This window comes from Xylocopa sonorina, chromosome 18 (assembly GCF_050948175.1).
Source record: "Xylocopa sonorina isolate GNS202 chromosome 18, iyXylSono1_principal, whole genome shotgun sequence".
Lineage (NCBI taxonomy): Eukaryota > Metazoa > Arthropoda > Insecta > Hymenoptera > Apidae > Xylocopa > Xylocopa sonorina.
The window spans coordinates 1,842,484-1,862,660 of NC_135210.1; the positions used below are offsets into that span (position 1 = coordinate 1,842,484).

The 20,177-nt window shown below is 37.8% G+C and overlaps 1 protein-coding gene across 1 annotated transcript in view; it reads left to right on the forward strand.

Annotated features, from left to right (window-relative positions):
* The first annotated feature begins 532 nt into the window (after positions 1-532).
* Positions 533-20,177, forward strand: part of Ac3 (adenylate cyclase 3) — a 33,301-nt gene continuing 13,656 nt past the window's right edge. The window contains exons 1-3 of the mRNA XM_076908369.1: positions 533-1,158; positions 11,484-11,863; positions 19,395-19,679. Of these exons, the coding sequence (XP_076764484.1) occupies positions 607-1,158; positions 11,484-11,863; positions 19,395-19,679 (1,217 nt within the window). The 5' untranslated portion in view covers positions 533-606. The remainder of the gene's footprint in view (positions 1,159-11,483; positions 11,864-19,394; positions 19,680-20,177) is intronic.

Genomic DNA, 20,177 nt, shown 5'->3' on the forward strand with positions numbered 1-20,177 from the left:
TAGAGGGTCGGGAACAGTCGGGGGTTCGCATGGCGCAAGCCTGGAACAGCCACGACGAGGAGGTGAACGGAGGCGGCTGCGAGCGGTGGCGACGGACGGAGAGAGTGGCGGTCCGCTTCCCTCCGAGGAGTGAAGAGAGAGCACCGGCAGTAGTGACCCGGCCAGTACCCCGCGCGCGGGTGCAGCTGCATCCCGAAACCGTCGACCGTATGTGTGAGAGTGCGTGAGAGTGGCGACGAGAGGCGTGTGTGTTCTTACCCGCGAAGCAACGATCGCCCACGAGGGGTGTGGAGTGTACTGTGCTGGCACTGTTCGTCCTCCGTGTCGCCTTTACCCAGTTACCTGGGGTGCGAAGAAGCGTGTACGCGTCGCGAGCCGCGGTTGATCGAGGGTGAGACTGTCTGGGGTTGGGCCTGGTCTCTCCAGGTGACCCGACGAGACGCTTCTCGGGACGATGTCCTTCGTACGTTGCCGTGTCCAGAGCTACCTGACCAAGTTTTCACGCGTGTAACGCGCACTTTAACCAGAGGAATGTGAAACGGAGAGAAGAGATAGAGAGAGAGAGAGAGTGTGTGAGAGAGCGAGTGAGAGAGAGAGAGCGGCGCCATGTTACGAAGACAAGAGACCTCGAACGAGGATTCCTACCTGAGCGCGGGCAGGCCGTCGAACCTGCTGCGGACGAGCTTCAGCAGCGCCAAGCTAGAGACGCTCTATCGTGCTTCCTCCCTTCAGCAGAGACGCGGTGGCCTCGAGTATTTCCTGTTCTCCGCTCTGCTCTACGGCGTGCACACGTTGGCCTCGCCAGGTCAGGAGTTACCAGCTCGCGGTATAACCGCTGTGTTCCTGGGCTTGAACCTGGGGCTGCTCGCATGGGCGAAGCACAATCCCAGGGCGAAGGACGCGCTCTGGTCGGTGGTCCCTCACGTGGCCTGGGAGCTGTCCACCGCACACCTACTCTCTCAGCTGTTCCTCAAGTCGAACGAGGTCACGCCTAGGGACGGGCTAGGCTGGCTGTTGCTCTTGCTCTACTTGCTGTTCGCCACTCTGCCGCTGAGGCTCTCGCTCTGCACCCTGCTGGCCTTTGGAACCGCGTTGACTTACATCGTTTCCGTCGTGGGCCTCTCCAAGGCGCCCACGCAGATACCCATGGATGTTTTGGTAGGTTGCTCGCGGTTATTAGATCGAGGTTTACCGTGTGTAAGACGAAACGAGACGCTGAGCAGGGGATGCGGACTACTGTTTGGGGTGCGAGGATATACATGGTAACCGGAAATATATGGTGAAAGTTGATCGAGCAGTGTGACGAGAGGTGGAGAACGGTTTAACGAGTCGAATCGCTTCACTGACCCGCCCCAGGAAACAATGCATGCACACACTCGACTCTCACAAAGAAGCGATCTAACGCGTTGGTATTAAGACGTTCTCTATCCTCAGCGATTCAGCCTCACTCGAGTGATCGATTATCCGTTAGACGAGTGCCTCTGCTGTCCTCTCTGGTGCTCTGGCTTCACGATCGATCCGCGCTCCTCGACTATCCGAAACTGCTCGAACAAACTTCCTCCGCTTGGGCTCGAGATCGTCTCGAAGTTCGACTCGCGTTTCGCTGAGATTACGGGTGAACGATTTCGAAGGGGAACACCCTGGTCCCGCTCCGTTTCTCGCGACTTTAATTCCCACAGCCGTGCAAACAACTGTTGCCGCGGTGAAACCCGGCGCACTAATTTCCCGTGGCCGCCTCCTTGAGAGTCGCGGTTCGATCGATCGATTACGCAGCGGCACGCCAGCCACGGACGATCCATTGTAAAGTTAGCTGTTGCGCGCGCGACCAACTTTTTTTTCCCTCCGATTATTTTCTATTCGAACGCCCCTGCACACTGCGACGCTGAATGGAACCGAGACCGCGGCGCGCTTGGGACTGGCTCGCTTGCTATTTTTGAAAATACCAACCTCGCACGCGAGGAAGGGATTGCCAGTTTGCGGTCTGCGCCCGTGCGAATTTTAAATAGAACGTTTTTTTCGCTCGACTGTGGTTAATAGCCGTGGGTGGACGCTTAAGGTGGATCCTGGCGATCGAGTACGCCTCGAACCCCCTCGTTAGCAATTAGTATCACGTTTCTTTCGATTCTTTATCTCGTTGGGGGTCTCGTTACCTCGCCACACGTGTTTGTTATGGTGATCCTTTCGGATGACTGCTAGAGGGTACTGCAGATGAGCTAATTTTAGTTGATGCGAGCAGAATTTATAGAACTCGACGCGTTACATCGTTGATTAAAATAACAAATCTTTTAGATTAGATGGCGAGTTCTTTTTAAAGAGGCTGCAAGGATTACGCGGAGGTAGGATTTGGTTCGTTTCGGATTGGAACGAATCAGAGATTGTTCCAGGGGCAGTGTAGGTTTCTCATTCATCTCTCTGGAAACGAAGCCTCCCAAAGCACCAGAGGCAAATTAGCGACGCAAAACTGGCAAGAAAATTTACGCAGACCGCGCCGTCCGTGCAACAAGTTAACGCCCCGGCTGATTAACTTTCTGATCCTCGCTCGAGCAATTTGCGGGAAGCCATTCTCGCGCGTTCTCTATTTTTCCGTAACAATCTGTTCGTATTGCTGGTAGTAAACAACTGTGCAATCGGAAGCACGGGTGTCTGCCATGAAGTTTCATCGATCTTGCCGATTTCATTCGATTTATAACGTGGCGTCGTTTAAACAAGTCTTTGGGAATACTTTTTGTTTCATCCACGTTTAATAATCCTGCAACAAATAGAATTTTGTGTGGATTGTAAGGAGTTTCAATTTTCTAACAAGAAAGGTACAGGTTTTCTAAATTATTAATTTTGAATTTTCGTACAAAATTGCTATAACTATTATATAATTAATTTTTCATACTTATAATATGGCATCGTTAAACAAGTCTTTGAGTCTAATAATTTCACAATAAATACAATTTCGTATGCAATGTAAGAAGGAGGTTTCAATTTTCTAACAAGAAAGGTACACACGCTTTTTAAATTATTAATTTTTTAATTTCGTACGAAATTTTTATAACTATTACATAATTCATTTTTCGTATTTATAATGTGATATCGTTAAAGAAGTCTTTGGAAATACCTTTCGCGTTCATCCATCTTTAATAATCTCGCAGTAGATGCAATTTCGTGTAGAATGTAAGAAGTTTCAATTTTCTAATAAAGAAAGGTACGCGTTTTCTAAATTGTTAACTTTTTATTTTCGTACGAAATTGTTATAACTACTATATAATTAATTTTTCATATTTATAATGTAACATTCTTAAACAAGTCTTTGAGAATACTTTTCGCGTTCATCCATCTTTAATAATCTCGCGATAGATACAATTTCGTATGGAATATAAGAAGTTTCAATTTTCTAACAAGAAAGGTACACGTTTCCTAAATTATTAATTTTTTTTCATACAAAATTGCTATAGCTATTATATAATTAATTTTTCATATTTATAATGTAACAACGTTAAACAAGTCTTTGGGAATACTTTTCGCGTTCATGCATCTTTAACAATCTTGTAATAGATACAATTTTCTGTGGAATGTAAGAAGGAGGTTCAATTTTCTAACAAGAAAGGTACACTTTTTCTAAATTATTAATTTCTTATTTTCATACAAAATTGTTATAACTATTATATAATTAATTTCTCGTTATTCATTTGGTTTCGTGTTCAGTAAATTTGGACTTTCGACGACATTACCATATCTCTGTGCGTTTAAACGATAACTTCGTTTATCTCTCTCAGGAAGTCGGAACAAACACCGCCATTAAAATCACCGTTCCGTGACATTTAATTATCTTCTGGAATTTAGCCGACGTTCGCTAATTAATGTGACAGTGTCTAGAAGTTAGTTACGACTTTTCCTTCCCACCGCGTGGAAAGAGTTCGAATTTAGGAAATTACAATGTCATCTCGCCAGTGAAACGTCAATTAATCGATCTCGACGAGAGCCGTTAACGAAGCGTTCGCGAATTTCATTTCGTTGAAATCTGAAGTTTTTTCTTTTCGTTTCGTTGACAGTTGAAGACGCGTTCGAACCAGTTGTAAGATCGTTATCGAACAAGCTCGAGAACTAGCAGTTTCTTTTTCGCGTGACGGACTGATCGATGCGGAATTGGCTCTCTAAGGGTTAAATTAGGGTTGCTCGAAACGAATTTACGAATATTAACGGTTATCGGAAGTGGAACGTGGACTGCACGTTCCATGCAACTTTAATTGGTCATCTGAAATGCAATTTCGATTACACGAGAGAAATTCATTTTTTAATCTCCACATTTCTCAACTTTATAACTTCGTTTTTAATTAAAATTAAGTTAAAGCGCGTCGCGTCTTACTTTAACTGAGGTGTAAGTTACTCGAAGTCGTTGGTTGGTGGTTTCAGCGAACCCAGGTTGTTCGTTGAAATTAGATGCAACGTCGACGTGGGTTTCAGTGGAAACTCGGTGAAAGTTCAACGCGCGTAAAAAGTAACGAAGTTTCCGTGTAAGAGGAACGACGAGAAATTGCGCTGCGAAATTAGCGGAATTTCTGCCAGCGTAACGAGACTTGATCGGCTTATTTTCGAGAATCAGCGTAATCTCTGCAATAGGGTAGTCTAAGAGGAACTCTCAGCGGGTGAGATCGTTCTCCAAATTGAGAATTAACGAAATAACTATGTAGAAGTGAAATGAATTCGTTGAATAGAAGAAAAAGTTTCGACAACGAAATTGGGTTAAAAAGCAAAATATTCGGTGTAGCGTAATTCATTGGCGTCTCGTTGATCGTCATTCGAGTTAGAACTATGACGAGAGAGTCCAGGAAATCGGTTACAAATTTTCCTAGACGAGGATGGCCACGAAAGCGAAAGTTTCAATCGTGTATGGACGTGGTTCTATCGTTAGTGACACTCGAGTAGAGTTTGGTCAATGGTTGTTTAAAACAGAGAGAGGAAGAGAGAGAGAGAGAGAGAGAGAGAGAGAGAGAGGAGAGCTGGTGGCAGAGAGATGTGCAACGACGCGACGTGACGCTGTTCCATGCACGACGTACGATCGGTTTTCAATGGCAGGAACGTTTCTTTCAAAGTCATCGACTTGATCATGCAAGCTACAAATTGCACGTTTTTTCAGCGATAATTGTCAATTACACTGTCATTTATGGTGTGCTCGTATCATACAGAAATATCAAGGGAAATTAGAGAAGAAGATGAGAAATGAAAGTTTGATTTTGATGAATGTCACGATTAAAACGTTTTCTGTGGACAGAATATTAATTCGATACTGTTGAATTACATTTATGCGAACCTAGCAAAGGATAAATGATACTCCAATTAATTAATACAGATATACACACGAATATCTGCACAATATTTTACTGCTGCAGTGCTACAAATGATATTTTATTTAATTAATACAGATATACACACAAGATTCTGTGCAATATTTTACTGCTGCAATGGCACAACTGATATTTTGTTCAACTAATACAAATATACACACAAGAATATGTATAATATTTTACTGCTGTAATGGCACAAATTACTTTATTTGACTTTCATTTGTCTGATACTTTATTTAACTAATATACACACAAGAATCTGTAAAATATTTTACTGCTGCAATGGCACAAATGATACTTTATTTAACTAATACAAATATACACACAAGAATCTGTACAATATTTTGCTGTTAGAGTGGCACAAATGATACTCTATTCAACTAATACAGATATACACAAAAAGTATCTCTACAATATTATATATTAAGTTGGGGAATAAGTTCGTAGCGTTTTTACCAAAGACTTTTATTTAAACGAGCTCGAGAGGCACCCAGACTCTCAATTTTTCGGTAAATCCCATTGAATGAAGGTGATTGAGAATCGTTTTATGATCGCAGTTCATTTTTTCCGCCAATTCACGACTGGTTTGGCTTTCGTTCTCCTTCAAAAGTGATTTCAGACGTTCTTCATCGAATTCAGAAGGCCTTCCAAACTAAAAAAAGAAAAGAAACTTAAAAAAAAAAGAAAAGAAAAGAACTAAATTAGATAACAAAATCAGTTCTATCAGAATTTGGAAAGTCTCAAAGCAATCAGTAATTAAAATTCTATCCAAAAAGAAAAGTAAATGCTGATGAATAGAAGAAGAAGGATTATTCTGAAAATTTGTCATTTTTCAACTTTGCAAACCATTTCCGTGCTCTCCACTTCTAAGCCTCGAAACTAATAAAAAATTAAATAACTCAAAAATACAATTAACATAGTTTTGTAGAGCAGAAAGAGAGTTCTATCGAATGAATACTTACTCTTTGCCAAACAGCAAACAAATCGTTGTAAAATAAAAGAAATATAAAAACGCTATGAACCTATTCCCCAACCTAATATTTTATGTAACAGCAACATTCTGTTTGATTCTCCTTACTGTACACCTCTAACATGCTGAAGCGATTCTCGAACCAGCAACACAAGCCCACACACCAATAATTCTCTAAAATTTCACTTCCATAAACCCGTTACAATTCGACAACAAGAGAAACGAGCAAATAGTGTCGATAACAGCCTCAACAATTCCCGTGTCTGGCACAACTCTCGAATCATCGAGCGTTACGATCGCGATAGAACCGAAATACAATCGACTCCACCGCGAGGATGATCGCGAGCATGCAATATGGCGACGATGGAGCACCGCGACAGTGAAAGGAACAACGGCTCAGCTCGAACTCCCCCAAACAAGCCGTAATTCATCGACGAGTAATATTTTAATCGAGCTGGTCGCTCGACCAAAACCCGTTCGCCGCGTCAATTTCTCTGCACCGTGGAAGATTCAATTACGAGCCAGCCATTGTCTCTGCGGACAAACGACTCTGACAAAAGCAATGCTCGTCGAACGGGACGTCGCCAGTGTGCTACGATCAGCGTTTCGTGATTTCTCGCGTGCAAAGGTGGGGGAAAAACGAGGAACACCAGAAACCATGCGATCGTTCGCTCGATGCGAGTTCCACCAGTTGGATGCGAAAGCTTTCTCTTCGAACGTGGAACACGAGCAAGGGTTGCGCTATTGATTAGCTCTTGAAGCAGTCTTGGGACCGTTTCTTAGCTGGTATTTGGGATTCCGCTTTAACGAGGGTGGATTCAGGTTGTGGGTTAATTATTCGTTGAAATTCGAGGCTGTAGTCGAGCTGGATTCGCATTCGCGAGGGTAAATTGGCGGTGAAGGGTGGGAAGGGTTGGTTCGATGTACAGTGGAAGATTGGATCGTATCGCGATGGTTTTCGATTATTCGTCATTAGAGGGTTTGGCGAGTTTAATGCATTTCGTAGTGGATCTATTTTTGGTACTTTTTGTTCAGGAATTAAATATGGTTAAATAGTTTTGCTTCTTGCAATATAGTTTATAATTTTTATAGTAATGCGAGGACCATAATTATTAAGAAGAGCGTGGAGATTAAGATGCGTAATACAAGAAAGCAATAAATTTCATTTTTGAGAAATTTACGTTAAAACTTTAATTGCATTCGGTATTTTGCAATCAGAATTTGTTCAATGGCTTGAATGATAAATTAACATAGATAATACAGTTTTTTGAAAGCACTCATTTCAGCCTCTGTTTTCATATAACAGAATTTCTGATTTGTTCTTAATATCTTCGCGTCCAAGGCGCAACTCCACCATTTTGGTAGCATAACTGATGAGTCCACCAGCAGATTCAAGACGAAACATTCTTTCTCTTCCTTTTTATATATTTATTAGATGAAATTGATTGCGAACGTCAGAATTTAAGAAATTTCGTAAATTTGTACTCAACAAGTTAAAATTTATCAAATTTTAATGCGATAAATCTAGTAGCAGCAGCAGACATTATTTTTACAGATTGATTGATAAAAGGCTAGAAAAAAATTATGCAAAAGAATTGAAGCAATTAATACAACCTCTGTCCGAAAATAAGAGCTCTATTTGAAAAATTTGGTTCTTTTATTTATTAGGAGTAGAAAAATAAAAAGAGAATGGATCAAATTTATTGTTGTTTGAAACGTCAAACAAATGTCAGAAGTATGAAATTTCAAATAAGACAATTTAAACGTAGAACCACTTCATAGAGTAAGAGTTACTTAAGTGGTAAAATTTAATTTTTCCTTTGAAACGAAAAGTATAAATCAAGGTGCAAAGGTTAATAATTGTCACATACTTAGAAAAAATTTGAGTTGCGACGAAAAAGATGGAATCGTCCAAGCTTTATTTTAGCAATTCAAAAGAACTAAATTAGATAACAAAATCAGTTTCATCAGAATTTGGAAAGTCTCAAAGCAATCAATAATTAAAATTCTATCCAAAAAGAAATATAAATGCTGATGATAGAGGAAGAAGAATTATTTTGAAAATTTTTACAAGCTATCAAAAATGTTTTATGTGTAATTCCCAAATGTATTTTTCAGAATTTGGAAAATTGCAGAGCAATCAGTAATTAAAATTCTATCTAAAAAGAAACGTAAATGCTGATGAATAGAAGAAGAAGAATTATTTTGAAAATTTTTATAAACTATCAAAAATGTTTCATGTAAAGTTCCCAAATGAACTTTACACAATCGTTTAAAAAAAGGATAAGAGTTAGAAACACATCTGATCGACTGAAAACAAAATGATATAATTTAAGTAAATTACTTAAGTAATACAGTTTTGGTTTTTTTTGTTTTTAATGTCTTTCCATCTCTAACGTTGATCCTTAGTCTTACGTAAAATGGGACTCTTACGTTCGAACAGAGGTAGCACAAATCCCAAGAGAAAACATACAATTTTTCTATCGTTGGGATCGACAAAGTGGATCGGCTAATTACTTTCAGCGATGCATTTAACCGCGCAGTGACTTTTCATCTCTTGACAAGTGTACATAGCAGTCATTTTCGAAGGCAGCCGCTTCGAGAGCGGCAGACTCGAAGTCGAAGGTCGGCTCGTATGAATAAACATCGAAAAATCGCATTTAGCCGAGGCATTTGCTGAAAATTATTATCGCGGACAAATTATCGAAGCGAAGCTATCGAGGCGTTGAATTTTTAATAAAGTTGAATTAATCGAGCTTGAATGAAAAAATTCGCGCAACCTTTACCAGTTGTCGAGATATCTGACTTTATTATCCATAAATAATATCTTGAATGCTTTATGTGTAATCGTTCTTCCATTGACGTTTTTACACGCGAATGTCGTTTCTTCGTTTTGCCGTCTAATCATCGAGGCATATTAATCACACGAGACTAAATTGCCAAATCATTACAGGATACAGCCTTTCCATCATAAAAATGAGAATAACTTTGCATATATTATCCAAGACAGAAAATCGTTACTGTTATTGCTTTCATAAAACTGAGACTTCGTCACTGGTCAAATATTTTAGAATTTAAAAGGATTCGTGGAATTCAAACCTTGATATACTCGCGTCCAACTATTTTTCGCAAACTTTTCATTCAAATCTAAAAATTAAATTTCCATTAAAACTGCAATAACTACTTTTGTAATTAATATAGTTTATTGAAATTTTCTGGAATTGTACAGAAGCAATATTGGTATTATCCTTTAGTACGAAAATTGGTAAAACAACTTACATTTAAAGAAACATGTGTCACCAAACATTAACACATTCTCTGTCACGTCTATAATTTTCATTACACGCGTTAAACTTGAAAACAGTTCCACAGTTGTCTTATTATATAAACAAACTATTTGCAGACTTATTCTCACACAAAAACCAATATTATCACCACACAACATTTTCTCTCACAAACACGAGAAAATAGTATTTACCCAAAACGATCGAATATATTAGCGTGTACCAAAAAGGGGTACACGTGTAACCGTCATCAGCTCGTAAACAACCAGTGCGAGATAACATCAACAATCCTCGATCCTCAGAACCAAGTCTAAACATCACAGAAAACACGTAATCTAAACATGCATTCGTTTCATTCTCTAAATATAACGACTCTCGCGTCACCTCTCGCATATTTTCTCTAAACGCATCAAACCACCAAGATTCTGACACAGTATACAGTAGCGCAACTGACACGATTTTATGTGTTACAAAATTTAATGCGCATGCGCGAAACAAGGCTCCGAGTCGCAGTGCCATCTGAACTTCCGCCTCACTTGCTCTTTAGTTTTTCTTTCCTCCCTCTTTCTTAGCAAACAAAAAGACGATTGAATATCTAACCAAACCTGAAGCTGAATTTGGAGGGAGTTCAATATCTGTTGAAAGCTGCTTGAAAGCGTTGAAGCACGTTCAAGCTATTTCGCAGATTTTAGGAGAAAAAGAATCAATTTAAAATAATTGTTAATTTCTAAAAGTATTTTGATTAATAATTTAAGGGAGTTGTTAATTTATATAAATATGTTAAATTATATATTCTCTTTGGAAGCACTTTGATCTTAGCTTTGTTTCAGATGTTGCTGCATTAATTTAATAATTAAAAAATGGACATAAGAAAGAAGTCACAAAAGTGCAATACTGGGATGCTTAAAACAATTCAACGTGAAGCGACATTATTTTAAATTCATTATTTTTATTCAATTTTGATTAGTTAAACGTAAAAATAAGTTGGGCAGATGGAGAGTAAAAGAATGCAAGTGAGATTGAAATCCAGGTGGCACTGCGATTTGGATTCTTCTGTCGCGCATGCGCGCTCAATTTTATGGTACACCATCACAGTAATAAAATTGAGTGCGCATGCGCGACAGAAGCAACCTAATCGCAGTGCCACCTGGATTTCAATCTCACTTGCATTTTTTTACTCTCTATCTGGCCAATTTATTTTTAAGTTTAGTTAATCAAAATTTAATCAAAATAATAAATGTATTATTTCTAATATACTGAAAAACAAGGAAAGAAAGCAAAAATCGAAAAAATATAAAATACACATGTTACTATGACTATAAAAATGTAAGAACATAAATATTATACAAGATAAACAAGAGAAACTATAATGAAAAATTCTTCAATTCTTATAGCCCCTTCTGCATATGTAATACTACAACAAAAAATATGTATTATAGAAAATTGCAAAACAATATAAAATATTTATATAAATTAACAATTCCCTTAAATTATTTATCAAAATACTTTTAGAAATTAGCAATTATTTTAAATTGATTCTTTCTCGCTTTCTTTCCTTTTCCTCCTAAAATCTTCGAAATAGCTCGAACGTGCTTCAGCGCTTTCAAGCAGCTTTCAACAGATACTGAATTCTCTCCAAATTCAGCTTCAGGTTTGGTTAGATATTCAATCGTCTTTTTGTTTGCTAAGAAAGAGAGAGAGAAAGAAAAACCAAAGAGCAAGTGAGGCGGAAGTTCAGATGGCACTGCGATTCGGAGCCTTGTTTCGCGCATGCGCATTAAATTTTATAACACAAAATCGTGCCAGTTGCGCTACTGTATACTGTGCCGACATCAAAGGTGCCGACAGAGAGTTTCGCTGCTGTATACTGTGATTCTGACGTGACGTGATTCGCAGGTGTTGACAGTGACGCTATCTGTGGGCGCGATGCTGTTGGGCGCCTCGTGTTACTCGCTCACGGAATTCCAGCAACGACGCGCGTTCCTCGAGACCAGACAGAGCCTGGAAGTCCAGCTGGTGATCGAAGAGCAGAGTGCTGAGCAGGAGAGGCTGCTGCTCAGCGTGCTTCCGGAACACGTGGCAGTGAAGATGCGCCAGGACCTTGGCGCCTCGTTGGACACGCAGTTCAAGAAGATCTACATGTCCAGACACGAGAACGTGTCGATCCTCTACGCGGACATCGTTGGGTTCACCGCGATCTCTTCCACTTACAGCGCCAGCGAGCTGGTCAAGATACTCAACGAGCTGTTCGCCAGATTCGATCAGCTTAGCGAGAGGTAAGCGAGAGGGAGACTTGTGGCGTCCCTTCGACGGGTCGTGTGTCTAAGGATGGCGCTAGCATTTATTTTTATTGCTATTATTTATGGTAGTCACTCGTAAATTGATTTATCTTTTGATAGAGTCTTGGAGAAAGGAATTCATTATTATTAGAATGATAGTACGTGAATATCAAAAATTTCGAGACGAATTTTCTTTAAAGATATGTTACAAAATGATGAACGTAAACGAGAGGGTGATCTTCTGGACTTGTGTCATCCCTTCGACGGGACTTGTGTCTAAGGATGGCGCGAGTATTTATTTTTATTGCTATTATTTATGGCAGACACTCGCGAGTTGATTTATCTTTTGATAGAATCTTGAAGAAAGAAATTTAATATTATTACAATCATGATACGTGAATATGACAAATTTGGAGTTACTCTTTACGCGTTATAGAGATGGCGTGCGAAAGTTTCGAGACGAATTTTCTTTAAAGATATGTTACAAAATGGTGAACGTAAGCGAGAGGGTGCTCTTCTGGACTTATTATCCCTTCGATGGGACTTATGTCGTCCCTTCAACAGGACTTGTGTCTAAGGATGACAGGAGCCCCTTATTTTTATTACAATTATTTATGGCAGTCATTCGCAAATTGATTTATGTTTTGATAGAATCTTGGAGAAAGGAATTTATTATTATTAGAATGATGGTATACGAATATGAAAAATTTCGAGCTACTCTTTACTCAGCATTATATAGATGGCGTGCAAAAGTTTCGAGATGAATTATCTTTAAAGATATGTTACAGTATGGTGAATATAAGCAAGAGGGTGATCTTCTCGACTTGTGTTGTCCCTTCGATGGGACTTGTGTCTAAGGATGGCGCGAGTATTTATTTTTATTGCAATTATTTATGGCAGACACTTGCAAATTGATTTATCTTTTGATAGAATCTTAAAGAAAGGAATTTATTATTATTAGATTGATGGTACGTGAATATAAAAAATTTCGAACTACTCTTTACGCGTTATAGAGATGGCGTGCAAAAGTTTCGAGACGAATTTTCTTTAAAGATATGTTACAAAATGGTGAATGTAAGCGAAAGGGCGATTTTCTTCCTGAACTTGTGTTTAAAGACGGCGCGAGTATTTATTTTTATTACAATTATTTATGACAGACACTTGCAAATTGATTTATCTTTTGATAGAATCTTGAAGAAAGGAATTTATTATTATTAGAATTATTGTACGTGAATATGACAAATTTGAGACGAATTTTCTCTAAAGATATGTTACAGAATGGTGAATGTATTGTACGAATAGTTTGGCGAGGAACTTTCGCACGCCATTCTATACTTCGACAAGTTGCGAGTGTGATACAAGGGTGGTACCATTCGAGACCACCTTGGTATCGAGTTTAACCTGATTCCGTAATTTTCGGGGGAATCGAAGGGACCGTCGTTGGAATTATTTATAGCCGAATTGAGGCGTCTTTTAATAGAACATTAGGGAACGCGGATCGAAGAGGAAGCAGGTTCAGGATTTATAATTAGAGGTCGCGAAAATAAAGTATGTGAACGAAGTTTGACGTTGGTACCCAAACTGGCGTATTCTTCGTGTAAATCGTTAAGAATTTGTCAAGAATGCTTCTAAAAAAAATTCTCAACAGCGATTCTGGATCAGTTGGACGAGCATTCACGAACGCAGAAATGAAAGAACGCACGCATTGCAGAGAGAAACGAATTAATCGGCTACGAAGTTATTGCCACCGCTGGGAAATTCGTTTGTCGTCCACTCGACTGTGACCTGGGCGAAATGGACGTGAAAACCTTTCACGAGCTTCACGCGGACCCTTTCGCCCCTCTGTCGAGTCCAATGGATAATGAAAATCCTGAAATCGCTAGCCACGAGATTGTCTTTATCAAGGAATGCTGTTCAGTCTTTTTCTCTCTTTGTCTGTCCTGTTTTCTGAGGCAGTAACGCGTCGCGAGTCCTTCGTTTGGCGTCTCTTGGAATCGATACGTCCACGGACGAGGCAGTATCGCTCGCGTGTTTCCATCGCGCGGTACTTCGACAAATTGCTCGCATTCTGGCGTTGTGTCCTGTGATTCGAGTACACGCGTCGCGGAATTCCGTTGTCAATTAACTCACTGATGGCTAATGATTACGCTGAAACCAACACGCGTTACTTAATTGGGTTTATATTGTTTTTGGTGGAGATGCGTAGGTTCTGCATATAATAGGATGCAATCTGGCTGTAGATATGAAAAGGGATTTCAAATGGTTTATACAGTAGCCCAATTTCAACTAAAAAATTCGAGGAATGATCTAAACTAAGTTTAATTAAAGTTAGTTTAAATTATATTAAAAATCGCTTAAAATAAGGCAAGTTAAAGTAAAGCAATATATTTCAAAAATTTCTAAAAGGAACTCAAATACTAGTCTAATTAAAGTTACTTTAAATTATATCAAAATTCGCTTGAAATAACGCAAGTTAAAGTAAAGCAAAATATTCCCAGAATTTCTAAAAGTAGCTCAAATACTAGTCCAATTAATGCTACTTTAAATTACACCAAAAATTGCTTAAAATAAGGCAAGTTAAAGTAAAGCAAAATATCCTAAAAATCTCTAAAAGTCGATAAAATAGAATTAGGGGAAGACATCTCGAAAATCCCTTAAAATAGAATATTTAAAGCCACTTTAAAGTATCCCAAGTTCACCTAAAATAATGCAACCAAAACTAAAAAAAAGATTCTGAAAATCTCCTAGTATAATCCAAGTAAAACTAGAAAAAAATTCCAAAAGTTTCGTAAAATAGCCCAGCTACTTTTAAGAAAATAAATTCCAAAAATCACTTAAACTATCTCAATTAAATCTTGAAATCCTTATATAATAAACATACATAATTTTATTCGTTGTTAGACGACTGCCCCCTTTAGTATACCCACGACACATTTTCAAAAGTCTATTAACTAAAAAGTGTAATTAAATGAATAAATTTGACAAGGATAATATATTAATAACTACATTTACAACTTAATTAGAATAATTAGAAACGACGAAGGTATGCTTGATGATGTTTCTATTCAATTACCTTTGATAAAAGAGATTGAAAATAATTATTACTTAAAAAATAAAAATAAAAGTAATTTTTATTATCCCACGTAGAAATATATTATATATAAACGTAATTAACATAATAAACGTTGAATAAATTACATTAATAAACGTAATCCTGGTTCCAGCAATAGTTGGCAAAAACCATAACTTTACACGATTAAATATACGTAAATTTTTAGTCTTAAAATTATAGGGTGTAGAGTGAATACGTGGAGTAAGCATTTTTATTGGATTTTCTATTCCACGTAGAGTAATGAATACCTGGTACAATTATGAATTATCGATGGGGTTGTTCAGGAAGCGAGGAATGTCCGTGATATCGAGTTCCAACCCTCAGAAAGGAAATGAAAATTGGTTATCGTAGCTACGTGTGCGTGCACATGTTAACCAGTTAAATGCGTTTGACGTGTATACTTGTCGTGTAAAATAAAAAATTACCATTCACTATAACAATTCGAAATTTCAATAAAATGTAATAAGAATATTATTTGATGATATGTTTTCTTTATATACATAGCTTGAAATTTTGTAATCTATTTTCTTATTTTTCTTCTTTATTCTTGCTATCTTCAATTTTTCTTGTTTATGTATTTTACTATTTTTGGACAATTTTCAAGATTTTAGTAAGAATAACGTAAAATCGTATAAAAAATTACCATTCACTATAAAAACTCGAAATCTGAATAAAAGATAAAACAAGAATATTATTTGGTGCTATGTTCCCTTTATATATATAGCTTGAAATTTTGTAAACTATTTTCTTATTTTTCTTGTTTATTCTTGCTATCTTCAATTTTTCTTGTTTATGTATTTTATTATTTTTGGACAATTTTCAAGATTTTAGTAAGAATAACGTAAAATCGTATAAAAAATTACCATTCACTATAAAAACTCGAAATCTGAATAAAATGTAACAAGAATATTATTTGGTGCTATGTTCCCTTTATATACATAGCTTGAAATTTTGTAATCTATTTTCTTATTTTTCTTCTTTATTCTTGCTATCTTCAATTTTTCTTGTTTATGTATTTTATTATTTTTGGACAATTTTCAAGATTTTAGTAAGAATAACGTAAAATCGTATAAAAAATTACCATTCACTATAAAAACTCGAAATCTGAATAAAATGTAACAAGAATATTATTTGGTGCTATGTTCCCTTTATATACATAGCTTGAAATTTTGTAATCTATTTTCTTATTTTTCTTCTTTATTCTTGCTATCTTCAATTTTTCTTGTTTATGTATTTTATTATTTTTGGACAATTTTCAAGATTTTAGTAAGAATAACGTAAAATCGTATAAAAAATTACCATTCACTATAAAAACTCGAAATCTGAATAAAATGTAACAAGAATATTATTTGGTGCTATGTTCCCTTTATATACATAGCTTGAAATTTTGTAAACTATTTTCTTATTTTTCTTGATTATTCTTGCTATCTTCAATTTTTCTTATTTATGTATTTTATTATTTTTTGGCAATTCTCAAACCTTTTTCTCAAACCTCAGTTTTTTCGACGAATAAAAATGTAATCCTTCCTCATTTTTCGTACAATGTATAATAGTACCATTTGCCCTGTGTTCGACGTGTATACACGTCGTTGCTTGTTCTTAATTTCGCACCCTGTGCTGATCTTTTGAAACTAAATTCCACAGTTAACTGGTTAAGAGTGGCTGTACAGAAGTGGTAGAGGTCAACGTATAAATCCGGCGGGACACCCTCCGCTTAAGATGCTCCTTGACACGTACCTCCGCCCCATTTGTCAAACAGCGTCGGCTCGGGAGCAAGTGAAAAATTAAATTCTCCTCCGCTCCGGCTTCCTAAAACGAAATCCCCGCCACTCAACCCCGTTTCCACGCGAACGCTTCAATCACAAATTCCCGGCAGGTTAATCGATACAGAGAAAACGGGTATAACCCGACTCCCTATTTTACTCGGCTTTTCGAAACAATTTCAATAGATAAATTCCACCCGTGAATCGCCGCCGGATACGCTTCTCGTTCTCTTTAAACGAGCCCTCTGTTTGTTATTATTGTAACACAAATTTCCCAATCCCTGGACGAGCTCTAACAATTTGTAGAATAATCTCAATCCTCGTATTCGGAGGAGAAATAAATCTTCGCTGTTGTTAATAAATAAATACGTACTTTAAGTATTCAAGTCTGTTAATTAATTAATTAACTGGAAAGTGTTATTAGGTGGATAAATTTGGCGAGGATAATGTATTAATAATTTTATTTACAACTTAATCAGTATAATTAGAAACGACGAAGGTATGCTTGACAATGTTTCTGTTCAATTGCTTTCCATAAAAGAGAATGAAAGTAATTATTATTTAAAAGATAAAAATAAAAGTCATTTTTGTTATCGTACCTAGAAATGTATCATTTATGAGCGTAATTAACATAGTAAACGTTAAATACTATGTTAATAAACGTAATCCTCGTTCCAGAAATAATTCGCGAGAAACATAACTTTATACGATCCACAAATAATACGTTAATAATGTTTGAACTTTAGATATACATCAATTTTTGTAATACAACAATAAATTAATTAATTAACAGACTTAGTTACTAGACTAACTCTAACTCGCTAGCTGTTCGTTATGTACTCTTCAATCTTTACTCTCTCACTACCCGCTTCAAATGTCCTGATCTCTACGCTGTCGCTTCTTGCTGAACACTTTGATCTTTACGCTCCTCAGATTCACTTTGTTCTCATTCTTAGACGATCCTGTCGCGAGGTCCTGTCGCTTGATTTCAAACACTCTTCTTTTGCACCTCAGGCTCTTCGAACCCAGTCGCACGCAGTCACTTCACTTATTTTCTTCCAAGCACTCTACTTTCACGTTTCGACCTCTCAAACTCAATCGCACGCAGTTATTCTATTTATCATCTTCTAAACATTATGTCATTCACGCATATCCATTCGCACGCATTCAGAATCGTTCAAACTCTACACAATTTCCAATTCTATCTTATCACAGAGCAATTTAAATTTTGGAAAAGATTTATTAGCCAAGCTTTTGATTTTGATTTCTGGCATTTAATTTGTCGTTATTCGCAACTGTACCCTTATGCACAGCTGTAACGAGAATCGTTGTTCAGGTACGATCAACTGTGGATCAAGATCAATTCGCACGCAATCAGAATCGTTCACGCTCTACACTATTTTTAATTTCATCTTGTCAGAGAGCAATTTAAATTTTGGAAGGGATTTATTATATTAGCCAAGCTTTGGTTTCGATCTCTGGTATTCAGTTTATCATTACTCGCAAGCATGAGTTCCCCTTATGCACAGCTGTGTGACAAGGATCTGTGTTCAGGTACGATCAGCTGCGGATCAAGTTTCATTCGCACGCAATCAGAATCTACACAATTTCTAATTCCATTTTACAAGACAGTAATTTAAATTTTGGTAAAGATTTATTGGCCAAGCTTTTGATTTCGATTTCTGGCATTTAATTTGTGGTTATTCGCAACCATACCCTCATGCACAGCTGTGATTAGAATCGTTGTTCAGGTACGATCAGCTGCGGATCAAGATCCATTCGCACGCAATCAGAGTAGTTCACATTCTACACTGTGGCGACCACCGTAATCGCCTTTGCACCTCGTGGCGCAGGACGGAAGAGAACACTTAACCCTCGATGCGAAGAGACTGGAGACATTAAACATATGCTTGACTCCAAACTTTCTCTTCGTCTTCGAGGGTTAAGGACGATTTCTGCGAACGTGCCCCCTCCCTTCCTGCACCGAAATGAGGGGGCGAAAAACAGATAAAATGTGAGAGAAAGGAGCCCTCGGAAGTTAGTTAGCTAGGAGTTGCGTACCTAGCAGCCATAGCGTCGATCCTTAATTTGTTCTTGTTAAAATAAATTATTTGTTACATATTTCCGATCGAACGTTATTCTACCTCACACACGTAGGTTTCCCAAAACACCATTTCTAATTCCATCCTATCAGAGAGCAATTTAAATTTTGGTCAAGATTTATTGACCAAGTTTTTGGTTTCGATTTCTGGTATTCAGTTTGTCGTTATTCGTAAACGTACCCTCATGCACAACTGTGTAACGAGAATCTGTGTTCAGGTACGAGCAGCTGCGGATCAAGATCCATTCGCACGCAATCTTAAGCAAATTTAAATTTTGGAAAAGATTTATTGACCAAGCCTTTGGTTTTTATCTCTGGTATTCAGTTTATTGTTACTCGCAAGCATACCCTCATGCACAGCTGTGTAACGAGAATCTGTGTTCAGGAACGAGCAGCTGCGGATCAAGATCCATTCGCACGCAATCTTAAGCAAATTTAAATTTTGGAAAAGATTTATTGACCAAGCCTTTGGTTTTTATCTCTGGTATTCAGTTTATTGTTACTCGCAAGCATACCCTCATGCACAGCTGTGTAACGAGAATCTGTGTTCAGGTACGAGCAGCTGCGGATCAAGATCCTGGGCGACTGTTACTACTGCATCAGTGGAGCGCCCGTGGAAAGGCCAGACCACGCGGTCCTCTGCGTCTACATGGGCCTGTCGATGGTGGACGCCATCAAGTACGTGCAGCAAACGACCAACAGCCCCGTGGACATGAGGGTTGGCATACATACAGGCGCTGTTCTAGCCGGTGTCCTCGGACAGAGGCAGTGGCAGTTCGATGTATACAGCAAGGACGTCGAGCTGGCGAACAAGATGGAGAGCAGCGGAAGGGCTGGGTGAGGATTCTTCTTCTAAACTGAAACTATTCTTTAGTAGAATTTTTTTTGAGCAATTTCTAATTTTTTAATGCGATACTGTCGAATTAGATTTTAGAGAGGTGTTTTAGTTTTTATGAGAGTTGAGATGTTGCAAGATGTTTCTAATTTTTATGATATTGGTGTTGTCAAATTAGCAGCTGGAGAATTGTTCGAATTTTTGTGAGAGTTGAGATGTTGCAAGTTGTATCTAATTTTTATAATATTGATGTTGTCAAATTAGAATCTAGAGAGGTGTTCTAATTTTTGTGAGAGTTGAGCTGTTTCTACTTTTTATAATATTAGTGTTGTGAAATTAGAATCTGGAAAATTGTTCTAATTTTTATAAGACTTGAGATGTTGCAAACTGTTTCTATTTTTTATAATATTAGTGTTATGAAATTAGAATCTGGAAAATTGTTCTAATTTTTATAAGACTTGAGATGTTGCAAACTGTTTCTATTTTTTATAATATTACTG